This window comes from Notechis scutatus, chromosome 3, assembly GCF_049901735.1.
Source record: "Notechis scutatus isolate UNSWTSFEM ecotype Mainland chromosome 3, rNotScu1.2, whole genome shotgun sequence".
Classification (NCBI taxonomy): domain Eukaryota; kingdom Metazoa; phylum Chordata; class Lepidosauria; order Squamata; family Elapidae; genus Notechis; species Notechis scutatus.
This window is the reverse complement of record NC_142011.1, coordinates 105,299,590-105,316,252: the sequence shown is the minus strand read 5'-3', so window position 1 is coordinate 105,316,252 and position 16,663 is coordinate 105,299,590. Positions and strand designations below refer to the sequence as shown.

The 16,663-nt window shown below is 36.6% G+C and overlaps 1 protein-coding gene across 1 annotated transcript in view; it reads left to right on the top strand.

The window, feature by feature from the left end:
- ABL2 (ABL proto-oncogene 2, non-receptor tyrosine kinase) overlaps nt 1–16,663 on the top strand; it is a 66,790-nt gene that overhangs the window by 32,736 nt on the left and 17,391 nt on the right. Inside the window, exons 3-6 of the mRNA XM_026669211.2 lie at nt 6,559–6,854; nt 12,739–13,011; nt 14,278–14,362; nt 15,914–16,091. Coding sequence (XP_026524996.2) covers nt 6,559–6,854; nt 12,739–13,011; nt 14,278–14,362; nt 15,914–16,091 — 832 coding nt within the window. The remainder of the gene's footprint in view (nt 1–6,558; nt 6,855–12,738; nt 13,012–14,277; nt 14,363–15,913; nt 16,092–16,663) is intronic.

Below are 16,663 nucleotides of genomic sequence, written 5' to 3'. Positions count from 1 at the left end.
TGAATAATACCTGCCAGAAGAGGAAAAAGCGGCTGTTTGAAGGTGCTGAAAGGATAGCTTTCCCTCTTTTCCTACGGAATAAATAACTGGATATTAAGAAACCTATTTTTTTAGGTGGAAATTGGTTTTAAGCGATGAGTGGGAAGAGAGAGGATTAAAAAGAAAATATTTGTATGCTAAGACTTTGTTGGAGCAGAAGCCTTAAGGATTTGAAGACTAGAATATATTGTAATAAGATTTTAAACAGATTTGGACTTTCTTTCTCTTTGATTGATATTACCCCAGAAGGAGAAAGTGAGAACTCTGCCTTGGTTTGGACTGATTGATAACTTTGGGACTGTTTTATCTTTTTTATTTTCTTTTGAATATTCTGGTTGTTGTAAGAAGAAAGAAGGAGAAAAGAAAAGAAAAGATTTATAATGGCTCTTTCTGTTGAGGAACTAAGAAAAGAATATGAACAAGCAAAAAAAATGGTAAAGATGGTGTGGAAGAAGCTTTCCTTTTCTTAGAAATGGCGCTTACTAATTATCAACAAACATTACAACAGATGAAGACAGCAGAGGAACAAGAAAGAAAGGAAGGAGTCATCTTTAATGAATCTCAGAATTTGATCCAGAAAGAAGGAAGAGAGAAAGAAAAGAAAAGAAGAGAAAAGAAGAAAACTAAAGGACTTAAGGACTTAAGATCTAAAAAACATTTAAGAAAGGGAAAAATAAAGTGCAAAACCAATATGATGATAGTAAACAAAGGGGAAAAGGAATACGACAGAGAAGGGAAGCCGGTAAGGCAGAGGCTAGAAGAAGGGGGTAGAAAGGTTTGTTGGGAGAAGAAAGAAAGGGAAAAGGTGGAGAAAAGCTACAATGTTTTGAAATTAAATGAAAAAAAGGAATTTTTATGGATAATGGATAAAGTATAATTTTTAAAAAAAAAAAAAAGATTTTGCAAGGTACATAAGATGAGATGGTAGTATTGCAATGGTTTAAGAGTTGATAAGAGATTAAAATGTTAAAATGTTTAAAAATGATTGGCTTTAAAACTTAATAATAGGAGAGGTTTAGAATATTGTTTTAATTAAAGAGTTTAATAAAATTATGGTATTGATGTTATTATAAAATTTTTATTATAGTATTTTTTTTAATATTTGGATTTATTGTCTAATTATGCACTTAATTGTGTTGGATGTATTAGTTAGATAGAATGTACCAAGCAAAATCTGATTGGGTATTAGATATTATTTTAAAGATTAATTTGATTAACTTAGGGGGAGATAGAAAGGCATCATACTCTGATTAATGATTTCAGGAGAAACTGATTTTCTTTTTTTCATAAGGAATGAGACAAAGGGATGATAAAAAATGGACAAAAGATACAAATATAATGATTCAAACTAAGATGATTAATTAAGGTAGAATTAAGAAGTGTGAAATATGTGGAGAAGTTAATATAGAAGGCTTAGAATGGTAAATAAAATAAGTAATGATATGTAAGATGAGCATGAATATAATTGAAGTCCATGAAGAGAGAGACACCTGGGTCCAAGTTACTTTCCAAAAAGATTTTTTTATGTTTTGTGTGTTGTGTGTATATGTCTTTTTGGGGGAGAATTGGTAAAAACTTGTAGAAATATAGAATGAGAATAATGGTAACTAAGTCAGAAAGAAACAGATGAAATAATAATAATGATATTGAATAAGAGTAAAGAGAAGTAAAGAGAAATTGAATAAGAGGTTTTGGTATATTATATGGAAATGGTTTAAAATAGAATCATAATTTATCTGACTTGTTAAATTTACAATGGAAAAAGGTTTAAACATGTAATGAATAATGATAATTTGTGTGTTTTAAAAATTAATAAAACTTGTTTTAAAAAAAAAAAGAAATTGAATTATTTTCTCTGTGATAGTGTACTATTTAATTTGCTACTAAGAGCACATTGAAGCTTTTGAATCAAGAAATGAGGCATAACAGCAGTTCTCCATCTAGATTGCATTGGATGACAGGCCTGCTATGATTTAGCAGTAAGCTATATATATCATAGTTGTATCTTTTGCCCATTCTGTCCAGGCAAATATTCTTAGTATTTTTTATTAAAGTTTTTTTATTCTTATGTTATAACCCATAAAAAATTCGATTTCAATTGAACAGTAAATAATGTTTGCTTATCATTTTAACAAATCTCTCTTATAACATTAGTTCTTTTCTTACATTTCCATGTTTTCAGCTTTTGTTTCTGTTAGCCAACCATGTCAAAAAATATTCAGTTTCCTCCTTTTCCTTAATTGTCAATGTTAATCTATCCATCTCTGCAGATTCTAATATTTTTTTAATTACGTTTTCATCTGGTGGGATCTCTTCATTTTTCCATTGTTGTGCAAAAACAATTCTAGCTGCAGAATTGTAAACTGTAAAATCATGTAAAATCAAATATATTTTCCCTCTATCACATTTTTCCAGTAAGATGCCCAGCAAAAATATTTCAGGTTTAAGATCTATGTGATGTTTTGTCATTTTTTCCAACCGTGTTTTGTCCATTTTTTTTGCCTTTGGGCATGTCCACCACGTATGATAATATAAACCAGGTGTCTGATTATATTTCCAACACTTGGTGTGGACATGTCCTTAAAACATCTTTGCCAATTTTGTTGGTGAAAAATGCTATCTATTTTATACTAATTTTATACAAATTTTCTTTATGTGCAGTTGACATACCGTATTTGCCGGCGTATAAGATGACTTTTTTGCCCTGAAAAACATGCCTCCAAGTGGGGGGGTCGTCTTATACGCCGGCAAATACGGTATATCCACTGCCGGCTTTCGGATGCTTGTGGGACGCAGCGAAGGCGCCTCTGGCCTCCCAGATCCCCCGCGTCGCTTCCGCCAAGAGCCTCCCCGCGTCTCTGAATCAGGTTCGAATCCCGCTCGCCTCGCTCCGCCCGAGGCTGCAGCGACTGGGGGGAGCGAGAGCGTGGGTCGCCCCAGGCAGGGCGGCCCGCCTTCCTGCTCCTCCCACGGCCCCTGGCACTCCGCCCTGCCGCTGCAGCCCCGGGGATTTCTGGAGGGCGTTTCCAGTGACCCCGCCGGGATCATTTGGCTGACCTAGCGGACGCGTTGCAAGAGGACTCTGTTGCGGGAAAGCCCGAGGGACTCCGCCGGGAAGGGCCAGGGTTCTGGAGTAACGCCTGCCTACTCCGAGACACGCTCCTTTAGACAGTCCATCTAAGAGAGTTCAAACATCCTTCACTCCCAACACAGAATAACATATACACTGTGTAAATATTGGATGATTAGTTACCATATTTGCCAGCGTATAAGATGACTTTTTTGCCCTGAAAAACATGCCTCCAAGTGGGGGGGTCGTCTTATACGCCGGCAAATACGGTAGTTAATTTAACATTTTTATCCCAGAACTTTTGCCATTTATTCAGTTCTATTGTATATCCAAAATTCTTAGCCCAAGCTATCATTGTTTCTTTTACTTGCTCACTTTCCAATTTAATACTTAATAAATAGTTATACATTTTCTTCATTAGTTTTTCATCCGTCCCTGTTAGTATCTGGTCTAATTCTCTTGGTTCTTTATTAAAAAAACATACATTTTGCCATCTTTCTCATATCAAGATTGAATCTGCACATGTGTTCGCCATGTGGTCTGCACATGTGGTCCCTTGATTACTCAGTTCTTGCTATTCTTAGTCTTGTTGCTCTTTTCACTATGATCAGCCACAATTGCCTTGCCTCCCCACTCCTTTAAAAATTTTTTTTTTTACTTTGCAGAATGGTTATCCACTCTCTAACTCCTGATATATAGACACTATATCAAGATACTATTTAAGCCCCAGGTTATCTTTACATACTTCTAGGACACAGGTGTCCAACTTGTGGCATCACGTTGCCTTCATGTGAAGTTTTCTGAGGTTTTCCCCATTCGCAGAGCTGGGGTGGGTGTGGCCTGCACATGACGCATCTGGCCTGCAGGCCGCCAGTTTGACAGGTGGATTTTTTTTTTTTAAATGATTCTGTTGGAGCTTTTTCCTAAAATCTTTTTTTAATCAAGTTTTTTATTTATTCTACTTATAATCATCAATACATAAACAGTGTGGCACCTAATCATCATGCATTTTGGTGCAAACAGAAATAGCAACATTAATCACATCCCTTATATTCAACACACTTATAATTCTAATATTGATGCACATATTTATAATAATTTATGATCCTTCATTGTTTAATTATTCAACATTCCAATACCTTCTTCTAATGCCAATCACCATATTATTTAATCATACATAATAATGTAATTATTCAATTTCTTTTTTTGTTTCTCTATATATATTTTAAAAAAACATCTCTTTTGGCGAGCAGTGTGGTTCCAAGTTTTTACATTTCAATACAAACATGACCATAGTTACATATCCTTCTTTCTTGTTCAAATTCATATCACATTATTACTTATTCTATTTTCTTTTAAATATTCCCAAATATTACAGTCATTAAATCTATTTTATCAAATTTCAGTTCATAGCTTATTTCATTTTTCTTAAAATATTCTCATATCTTGCTTTACAATATTATCTAGGATTCTTATTTCTTTTCTATATTCATTATACATAACAGTTTTATCTCATATTTGCAATTTTATTACATACTGTTATTTCATTTATTATTCAATAATTCCATCCTTATTCTATTAATTATAAAATTGTCCCCCTTAGTTGTTCATTTGAGCTTACCACCTATTTGCCTTGTGCTTTACCTCCATTTATTCCCTTTAATTCATTATAATTATCTCATTCTACATTAATAACAATATTCTTCTGTCGACTACATATTACATATACATATATTTTAAGTCAGATTCTGCATGATATTCTTTCTCTCAATCACCTTGTAAATTATCTATATATTGCAAAAATATTAATATATTCAATTAATTATGAAAATGTTTCATTCAATTCCTTGTTCTTATATATCACAACACATTACCCTTTTGTGTCCAAATATTTTCTTCTAAATTTTCACCTCCAAATTAATTCTTTCAATATTCAAAGCCAGTTTTATGAGTTCCAATTTCCTATTTTCCCTCTCCGTTCACTGCTTCTACACACTTTCACAAAATAGTTCTTTATTCCTTAATTCCGGGTACCTTAATATCCATATGTTTAGCCTGGTTCACACTCTACTCACAACGTCACCTCTCCAGCAAAGTCTTAGTTTCCCGGACTACTTCCCATCTTTGTGGTGGCCATTTTGACCACTGCTGCAACATGTCTTTGGAGGGGGTTTATCCTGTCAGGGAGGGGAGATGCAGCTCCCCCTCGACCCTCCAAGCGATTCTCCCCTTTCTTCACCACCCCTCTAGGGTGGTTCTGGTCCCAGTTGGATCCTCCAACAAGTGAGCTCAGAGTGAAACTATGCACGATTGTGGATTCCGCTCCAACCACGACGGAAGAGCAACCAGAACTTTTTCCTAAAATCTTTGATGCAGTAAAATTATTAAATATTGGAATACCAATTTGGTGACATCAGAGATGAGTGCTTCAAGATGATAATACCGATTATGGTTATCATTTTGGGATTAGGCAAGTCTCCTGTGACAGCCATTTTGTAAATTGACATATTAGAGGCTATAATAATTCCAAATGTCACTTAGTATCCCCCCCCCCAAAATACCTTATTTCTCTTGTATAAAGATCTGTGAGTATTGACTTTGGTATCCCACATTATCAATACCTTGGCACCCAACAGTCTGTCATCATTTCATTCAGTTAATTTTCTGTAACCTTGGATTTTTACTTGGTTTGGTCTGATCATATAATTCAAACTAGTATCTGTCTGTCCTAATAAATTTGAGATCCTCAGTACTTTTGGTGTGTAGTACAACTGAAAAAATCTTCTGATTTACAGAATTTAAGTCTCCTTTGGTAATTCAAGCATATGCTTTTCATATTCCTGAATCTGCTATTCCATTGTCTGATTTCTACTGGTCATAATTATGATGCTTTCTCATTCCTGTACTTTTTAATGCTTCACACTTTTATAAGCCTAATATCAGATGCACAAAATGGTATAGTTCACACATAATGTTAAAGCAAGAATATTTTAATCTGTGTTCTGATGAACTCAGTACTGGTTCATGCAGTACTAAGTCATTATAAGCAGGTTCATATATTGTGCTAAATTAAACACATTGGAAATAGTATTATAGTATCAGGTCAATGCTTATTGAATAAGTTTATCCATGATGAATATTAAGGAAACATGTTGTGCAATATGGTGATATTTATGGTGAAAATTATAGAACAGAAAATCTATAAAACTGTCATTTATGAGACAGTGGAGTAATACAAAGAAATTATCTGTTCTATCTGTTTTGTGAGAGACATCTCGGGACATTTAACATGGTACACAAAGATATACTCTCTGTGCTTAATTTCTAGGTGTTACTACTTCTATGATATTCTTGTTTGTGTGAATGAGACTATTTCTTATATGGTTAGGACAAGGCCAACTTTAAAATAAATCCCATTTTATCTATTTGGAGTCTTCTCTTTGTCTTAGGTGAGAAGCTACGTGTATTGGGTTACAATCAAAATGGTGAATGGAGTGAAGTACGCTCCAAAAATGGACAAGGATGGGTGCCAAGTAACTACATCACTCCAGTAAACAGCCTGGAGAAGCATTCCTGGTATCATGGACCAGTATCACGCAGTGCAGCTGAATATCTGTTGAGCAGCCTCATTAATGGCAGCTTCCTTGTTCGAGAAAGTGAGAGCAGTCCAGGACAGCTGTCAATCTCACTCAGGTACGAGGGACGTGTTTACCACTACAGGATCAATACCACCACAGATGGCAAGGTAAATCTGTTCTGAGAAACCTTTTCTGCGTAAATACAGTACATCTATATGTATATAACGTTTGGGCCACAGAAATCTTTTTTTTTTTTTGAATTTTTTTTTTGATTTTTAAAAACAAACATAAACAAACAAAACATAGAACATAAAAACATAAAACATCTTTTTTGAAAGCAGCCTGATCCCGGGTTACATCTCTTCGTGCAGACACAAATTCAAATTCATGCTTATTTTTATATTCCATTCCATATTGTTAAGCCTGGATTCCCCAACGGGTGTTAAGGAAAACAAACTAAACAGAATGTGCAGCGAAGTCAGATAGGAAGACAGGTAAATGTGTGAGATAAGCCTTCTCGTAACACGCAGTAAAAATACAGATACGCTTGTGCTATCAAAAATATAGTTTATTCCATTTAAGAATTATAGCTTAGTCAAATAAACGGTCCATTAGTCATATATCAATTTCATTCAAGTCTTGTCGGGGATACTCTATTTGCAAAGTCCGTGTTGAATAGCCAATGTCAGTACACTTACAATAAATCTGTCCAATCTTTATTTTCTCTCCGTTGAGAAAATATCTTCAAAGTAATCCAACACTTCTTCTCCTCCCCGATCCAGCAAGAACGCAGTCTTCAATAAGCCAGCCAGTAAGAGCCAGAGAGTGCCTTGCTGCTTATATAGTACTTTTACAGCTGCACCCTTAATTACATTCCTTTAGCTTAAAGTCACATACACTTTATCTGACAAACCATGATTCATCATTTTATTATCTTTACCTAAAACAGTTAGGGTAAAACAATGTTATCTCTAACACATATCTTATTATCATTCTACATTTTCTATATAACTTCTCCCCTCTTTCAACTTTCTTAATTTTATTTTATTTATTTCATCTCAATTCAAATCATCATACTTATATTCCTTGTCTGTCCTGTTTCAGCTGTCTATTATCTTTTCTCATTAAGCAAAATTTCTCCTGTGATCACTGATTGGAGTATGACGCCTTTATATCTTTCCCCTAAAATGATAACACTTAATATAATACATAACTTCCGTTCGGATTCTGCTTGGTACATTCTAAAACTACACAATGTATTTTAAAAAGAAAAAATTATAAATTTATAACATAATTAAAACAACAATCCATACCAATTCGATTCTATCATTAATATTAATATTCATTTAAATCTTGAACATTTTACACATTACTTTTCAAATAAGTATCATATTTCTATGGAAACACAAGCTTTCCATAATTACTTCCCTCTCACTTCACTTATATTTTATAAAACGTTGAGTAGTTAAAATGTGCCCATTCCTTCCTAGTTCAAATCTCTCATTTATTTCATTTCATTTATTTTGTTCACAAAAGTTTCACTAAATTACACTAACTATTTTATTCCACTTTTTAATCATATGTTGTTTCCAATTTTCTAACATTATTTCTATTACAAATATAACAATACAATCTTATGTACCTTTACAGAATCCCTTTTTCGGTTAAATTTTCACCCATTATCTATGAATAAATCCTGTTTCTTTACATCTTGCTCCAAACCTTTGTAACTTCTCTTCCCTTCCTTTTTCCCTTTCTTCTCTCTCCCCTTTTTACCCCCCTGTCTCTCCACCTCCATTTCCCTCTTCTGTATTCCCCTTTTCTGTTATTTTCCAACATTATATCCCCTTTTCACATTATTTTTCCCTTTTTTGGCTGTTTTTTTAGGTCTTAAATTCTCCATTCTCTTTCCCCCCTTTCCCTTTTCTTCCCCAGATAGAATTACTTGTTCATTAAAAATGGCTTCTTCTTTGTCCCAATCTTCTTGTTGCGCAGTCTTTTCTTGTTTCTTGTAGACACCAATCGCCATTTCTAAGAATTGAAAGATGGAGCCAAAGGAGCCCTTCCCTTCTTGTTCCTCTTCTTTATATTTTTTAAATTCGATTTTCAATTCATCCAGTTCATTCAGTTCATCCAGAGGTGATGCCATTGTAGAGTTTTTGGTTTTTTTAAAAAACAACAACCACACAATTGTTTTTAGTCATTCAAATATGATTTCCAAAAGTCCCAAAATCACCAAGCAATCCAAATACACACAAGCTATTTCTTTTAACACTTTCTTCTTTTTTCACTTTCTCTTCTTGGGGTTACTATTTAGTTGCAAAGTTCCAGTTAAAATGTATCCTTTAGAAGTCTTGTTAAGATTTAACTTTAAATTCTTTTGAATTCCAAGCAGTCTCCTCCTTCCAAGTCCTGCCCTTGTTCTTTTTCTCTCCCTTCCCACTTATAGCAAAAAAAGGATTTTTTAGTGTTTAGAAATCTTTATTGTCCCTTTGGCATTTAATTATATTTCCAGCTTAATTACCTGTTGGTGCCAAAGCAGATTTTTCCGATTTCTTTATTCAGATCTTGTTATCAGCGTGAGGAAGAACAGTGAAGAAAAAAAATACTTTCCCTTTTCACTTTCGTTCGCTGCTTCCGACTCTTCTTTGGGGGTGATGTATCTTTTGCAAAATTTAAATTCCAGGGTACCTTGGTTGTTACTTTTTGTCCCGGTCAGCCAAAAACTTTCACTTCTTAACTTCCTCCTGTGCTTTCTTTTCCGGCTGAGTGCTTCTTGGAGGCGGCCATTTCTGACCGCCGCTCTTACTGCCTTTGGGAAAGGGAGTTTAGCCAGCTGAGGAGGAGAGGTGCGGCTCCCCTCAAACCCTGCTGGGTCTGCCCCGTCTTTACCACCTCTACGGGGTGGCTTAGCCCCGAAGCCAGCTGGCTCGGGACGCTCCAGCGGCGAGCCCAGGCAGAAACCGCGCACGATCGCGGATTCCTGCCTGCCTCTGAAGCCCTGCAAACTGGAACTCCCCCCAGGCCACAGAAATCTTAAATATACAAGTTTTTAAGCAAATGCTTCCTATTCTGTAATTCCATCTACCTTTGTTAAGAGTAAGTGTTTTTCTAGCAAGGGATGTCCTTCTGATTTTGTGTTGCACAAGTTGATTAGCCACTGATCAAATATCAAGGAAGCACTGAGATAAAAGTTTCTATTTTCTATTCGTATCAGCACCATTCCCTTCTGCATTATTTTGCAGAAATTGAAGAAAGCCATTTTGGGAGACAAACACTCCATTGGTTAAATTCTTATAACTAATGGGTTATGATATATTCGGATACTGAGCCATGAGAAAGTTACTCTTGTAGTAATTCTGATGTGACAGATTTACAGCAATGTAGATTTGTTCTATTAATCTTTTTTATTTTTGAAACATTGTTTGAAAAGTTATGTATACCTTGATCATTCTAAATGAAAAATAGAAAGCGTGGAAATTCTTAATTGTAGTGGGTTCATTTCTTGGAAAATAAAGGTTATTGGTCCTAATTCTTTAGATAAATCCCTTGGAGATAGTAGGCAGGGTCAGTTGCTAGGCTTATTATGAAGAGGGACAAATACTGCTCTAATAATCAAGTTGAAAATCACTAAAAGGAAGCAAGATCAAATAGTCACATGTTATTCCAGAAAATAATGATGATTTCCCAGTTGCTTTCTGGACAAACTACTCATCGCAAGGCCAAAGTACCTGGAGCAAACCTCAGAACTGTCCAAGCAGAAAATACAGAAGAAGCAAAGTCTAAGATGACAATACAGGTAGTCCTCAATTTACAACCATTAATTCAAGCTGTCCAAGGTTACAGTAGTACTGGAAAAATATGGACTTATGACTTGTAGCCATTATAGCACCTCCATGGTCACATGATCAAAATTTGGATGTTGGCCACCTGACTTTCACTAACTACTTCTTCTTGGATCCAGGCTCTGGGAAAATGCAGCCCTGGGAGGCGTGTGATCAGTGCAGTAGAGTAGCAGAGCTTCATCTGTCAAAGGAAGCTAATCAGGCGTGGCCGAAGAGGAAGCAGCAGGACAGTGAAGCATGATATTGTATGTTGCCAAGCAAGGCAGGAGAGCAGGCGTCAGTTTCCTGAGCAACTGTTGAGACTGTGAGGGGAGGGACTGTTTGTGATGACAGTACAACTGGAGGAAACAGGGGATGTAGGACTCCCAGAGGCACAGCTTACACTCTGCAGCTTGTGTTGAAAGTGCTTCTGGAAAACTAGTCTGCAGACTTCAGTGAGGGATGGAGGCAAGCCCAGCTCACAAATCCTTTGCTTGAACTCAGCCCAACCTTCCTCCTGCAAATCTCACAAATGGTCAGCAACATGAGCACTCCTTGAGAACTGGCCTACAGGCTTCAGCATATTGGAAATTACTGGCCTTTTGTGAGGTTTTGCTTGAGAAAGGCTGGGCCAGGAGTCAGTAGAGAGCTTGCAGGTAGGCTTTGCCCATGCTGAACTTTTCTCTATCCTTCTCTGAAGCCTGCAGACTAGTTTTTCCAGAAGATATTCCAGCATAAGCTGCAGAATGTGTACTCATCTGCAGGAAGCTCACATCCCACTAGTTTCTCCACCTCTACTACTACCCTGACCAGCATCTCCCACACAGCCTCTACCTTCACTGGAAAGCTGGCATCAGCTTCCTTCCTTGTCTGGAAACAGTCTCACTGTCGCAGTGCCTCTTCTCTAGTTGGCCCTTCAGCATACAAGTCTCCACCACCCTGGCACATTTTGTGTATCCCAGGGCTGGACCCTCTCTCAGCATCTGGATCCTGGATTAGTACAAAGGTCAGCTGCCAGTAGGCAAAGGTCAGAGGCCAGCAGAAGTAGGTGACAGAGTTCAGGTCAGTCAAAAGGGCAGACATGGGGGAGATAGATGGCAGGAGGCGGGGTGGTGGTGATTGAAACAGGGCAGCAGAAAGTATGAGGCACTTATTTAACAATGATGCTGTCCTAGGCTAACAACCTCAACTGGGAGTACTAGAGTTGCTGTCACTAAGTAGCGCGGTCATATGTTTCTTCTAACAATCACATTGCTTATCAGCAGAAATTCCAATCCCAATTGTAGGGACTGAAGTCAAAGACTACCTGAATTGTGATTAAAAGGCTATGTGTCAGAAATATTCCATGGACTGGATTGGGAAACTTGAATTAAGCCCAATGGTTGGAAGCTTTCCGCTCAAGAATTAGATTATAACATTAAAGTATTAAGGTATACATGCATTCCCCAAAAGAGAAAACAAAAGTTTAAAAGAGAAATATTTGTTTCTATTTTTTGTAATAATTTTATTAAGTTTTAGATGCAATAAAAAAAATAGACTAAAATAAGAAAAAAAGTGCAAAAAGGAAAAAGAAGCCCTCCAATAAAGCAACTTCCTATCCTCATCACAATCTCTTCATCTTCTCTTAATTAACATATATAAAACACATACACACACCCCTTTCAGAGACAACTATCTTGTAGTTTCCTCATGAAGAGCATTCATAAGGAGAACAACTTTGTTCATTCTTGTTCTCTCGCTTTATCCAAAGAAGACTGTAGGCCAATCTACTCATTGGCCCCTACCAATGGCTGCAAATGTTGGCCTCACTTTTTTCAGAGCCATCTTCAGTCCACCATCTTTCCCATAAATCACTCTTGTCTATATTTCTATATATAGCCCTGTTTCCTCTCTTTTACAGGAAAGAAGATGATAGGTTGGCTGCTGACAAAAATCAAAAGATTCCCAGGGCCTTTAAAATCTTTTCTTCTCCAATTCTTATTGCAAGTTTTCATCTTTGTCTTTGCTTCCTCCGTATTTTCTGTGCTGAGAGAGTAATCTCAAGAATAAGGCCTATCTCTTAATAGTCAGAATATTTCATAAGGCTTTGTTTTCTTTTCATAAACTATTGATTATTTTGTTTCAGGAAAATGATTTGGAGAGAAGAGGGAATTTTTTTCTCACTTGCTTATGTTTTCATGTTGCATATTGACCAGTTTATATAAGGTCTTCATTTCCTCTTTAACAGGTATATGTGACAGCTGAAAGTCGCTTTAACACATTGGCAGAACTAGTTCACCACCACTCAACAGTAGCTGATGGCCTTGTAACAACTTTGCACTACCCAGCACCCAAGTGCAATAAGCCCACAGTCTATGGAGTGTCACCCATCCATGACAAATGGGAGATGGAAAGAACAGATATCACCATGAAGCACAAACTCGGGGGAGGACAATATGGTGAAGTGTATGTTGGGGTATGGAAGAAATATAACCTTACAGTTGCAGTGAAAACACTCAAGGTACGATTGCAGTCATGGGAGCATTGTGGTGTTATTGAAATGCATCTGACGTGTATACTGCTAGGCCTAGAGTACTTGTCTGCTTGCTGAGGTCATGAATATCAAAGGTTTGTGACTACAAAAGCACAAACCTTGTGAACTTGGGCTGTTTAATACTGGCAGATTTTTAAAGGCAGTCCTGAGCTTTAAATCATTCATGAAGGGATCGTTTGAAGTTACAATAGTGCTGAAAAAAGTGACTTGCAACTAGTCCTTGCATTTATCATAACATCCCTGTGGTCGTGTGATTGTGATTCAGGGGCTTGGCAATCAACATGCATTTGTGGTGATTACAGCATCTTGGCATCTCATGGTCACCATTTATAACCTTCCCAAGCCAATTTCCGACAAGCAAAGCCAACGGGAGAAGCCAGATTTGCTTAACAACCATGGAAAATACATAATAAAATTGGGCACAATTCACTTAATGACCATGTTGCTTAATAATGGAAGTTCCAGACTCAGTTTTGGTCTTAAGTTGAGGACTACCTGTACAAATAGAGATGCTCTTCTTCCGCACCTTTAAAAAATGGTGCCTATTAAAACTGTCTGACATTTTCCTTCTTTCTGTAAGCTGGAAATTTCAAATTCTTGGTTAGGACAACCACTCTGCATATACATATATACAAAACATACTGTCAGAAACATGGATTCAGCACCTCAGTTTTGCTATAGTGCTTTGTGTCTATCTTGCTACAGTTCACAGACTTATTCAGAGTATATATGGGTAAAAAGCCTTTCCTGCAGAGATTAACCTTCCAAAAGATGTACTTTCAAGTGAAAAGATGTTCCATCATTCGCTTGAGGTACCATCAATCCATTGGAAAAGCTCAGATGTTTGTAACTAAAGTATTACTTTCTGAAATATTTAATGTAATTTAAGGGATGATGTACCTGAAAATACCTTTTTGGGAGTAGATACAGAGACTACTGGCTGGTTACTTCTGGAAATACAGTGCAACCGGTAGATAGACCTTTTTCAATTTAGAAAGATTTAGAAAGTCATGATTGCAGAAGTGTTGATCTCCTGAACATGATCTTTCCATTGTATGCTCCTACTTTCCTGTATATTATGGTTGGGTTGGGAACAAGGAAAAAAAGAACTGGGAAATTGGATAAGTACCTTGGTCTGTCATTTGCCCCCCTTGTATTAAGGCATAGGCTCCCAAATTTCTGTGTAAATTAATTGCGGTTATTAAGAGGAGGCATGTCTTATCAAACTTCCAGGAAGATACTATGGAGGTAGAAGAGTTCTTGAAAGAAGCTTCTGTCATGAAGGAAATCAAGCATCCAAATCTAGTACAATTATTAGGTGAGTGTACAAATCTGATCACACTGCTCTTTTTGTTTTAAGTATATATTTGTTTCCATTTTAACTGCATACATCAAACAGTTGAGGCATAGTATTTAAGTTTTACTTACTTTGGACCAGTTTGAACAAAGCTTTAAATATGGAAAAGCTTTCCTCTGATGAAATTGTATTTGTTGAACTTGCTCATTAGGCATGAGAGTTTTCTCTCCAGCTTTCCACCCACTTGATATATTATTAGAAAAGACTACATCCGCTTAAAGTAAATGACATCCCACCGCAATCTTGCAGTTTTTGTTTCCTATATTTTATGTGAGTGAGTGAATCTGTGATTGTTGATTTTCTCTAAATCTATGAACCTGTGCAAATGTGTTGAAAGTGGTTGCAGAGGTGGAATTGGCAGTCAAGGCCATCTTGTTATTTTTCAAGCTTGAAATTAATCTCTTAGTCTGCCTAAATGCCTAAAAGCAATGGCTTTTTTAAAAGTAGATTCAGAACCACGGTTAAAGCAAACAAAACCTCCAAACTTCAACCAATTGTAACCCTCATTCCCAGCCCAAAATTTAGTGTAGTCTTTTCTCTCTTTTTGTTCTCAATAAATAATCTCTTTTATTGCAATATATATTCCCATTTTCTTCATAACCATAAGAACTAGAAATATTATTATGGTTTCCAGAATATAGACTCACCTTGCTAATGGGGAAACAATTGCCACTGCTTCATGTGTATCAGGGCTGGGTCACATGTTATCCACATTAGTGGCATTGATGGGAATGTCTTTTTGCTAACAAATTTGTCATTAAAATAAAGCGGTATGGTGTGTTGCTTAATTTTGATGGCAAACAGTTTTTTCTATACATCTTTCTTGCTGTTTTGTTTTGTTAATATCTAAGTAGTAAGTTATGGAGGAGAGATTCCTTCTATCGCAGAAATAGAAAATGAACTCTTGAAGTAGGTTTTTTTTTAATTAAACCGAGGACCATATGTAATTACAGGTTGTTACTTAGCATTCATTTGTTTAGCAACTGTTCAAAATTACAATGACATTAAAATGGACTTATAACTGGTCCTCAAAGTTATGACCAATTCACCACAGTCATATGATAAAGATTTGGGCCCGCTTCATTTATGACTCCCTCTCCCCTCCCCCCCGCCACTACATCTTGCTGACTTTCCTCTCTATCCACCTTTTTGGCCGTAATTATCATGATCTTGCTATGCCATAGTGGTGTGACTTTTCACTGCATTGTAGCAATGAGGTTTCACATTGCAGGGCTGGGGCTTTTGGGGTACTGTTAATAATCTCTCTCTCTCTCTTTGATCTTGTGTAAATTCTGTTGTGTCAAAATTATCTGTGTAGAAATCTTTGTAGTATTTGCTAGAGAATTTTTAAAAAATCATTAAAAATGGATTTCTTTAATTGTGAGAAATAAATCTTTTCCTCATTTATTTTAATGTAGAATGCAGTGCTACCACTTTTGACAATTACTGATTAGATTTTACTGCAAAATCGTAAGTACATAAGGATTTACCAGCTCTCCTATGTTTCTTCAGGTGTGTGTACCCTAGAACCCCCTTTTTATATAGTAACCGAATATATGCCCTATGGGAACCTGCTGGACTACCTACGAGAGTGCAATCGGGAAGAAGTGACTGCTGTTGTCTTGCTGTACATGGCCACCCAAATATCTTCTGCCATGGAGTACCTGGAGAAGAAGAATTTCATTCACAGGTCAGCAGGAAACCTTGACATTCAGTGAAGCAGGAATGTAAGAATGTATCTATGAATTGCAGTGCATTATCTTGAAGGTGAAGATGTAATAGGATTTGATTGATCTGACTTATTCCAAGCTAATTTGAATTGAAGGAAATCTCAGGGATCTTTCCCTAGTTTTATCATTTTTTTAATTTGAGGACAAATAGCAAATTTCTTTCCCATGGCTTTTGAAAAAAGGCTGATAACATAATATATTATATATTTGAAAGCTGAGATACCTATGTATATGTTTTGCCCCAAATGTGTCTCATCTTGATTGTAAGGTAAAGGTAAAGTTTCCTCTGTCCAGTTGTTTCTGACTCTAAGGGGGCAGTGCTCATCTCCATTTCTTAGCCGAGGGAACCAGTGTTGTTCAAAGACGTCTCCATGGTCATGTGGCCAACATGATTATATGCTGAGGCGCACAGAACTCTGTTCCCACCAAAGTAGTACCTATCTATCTGGTTACATTTCCACACTTTCGAAATGCAGGCAGGAGCTGTGCCAAGCATGGGAGCTCACCACATTGCGCAATGCTTGGGTCTCGA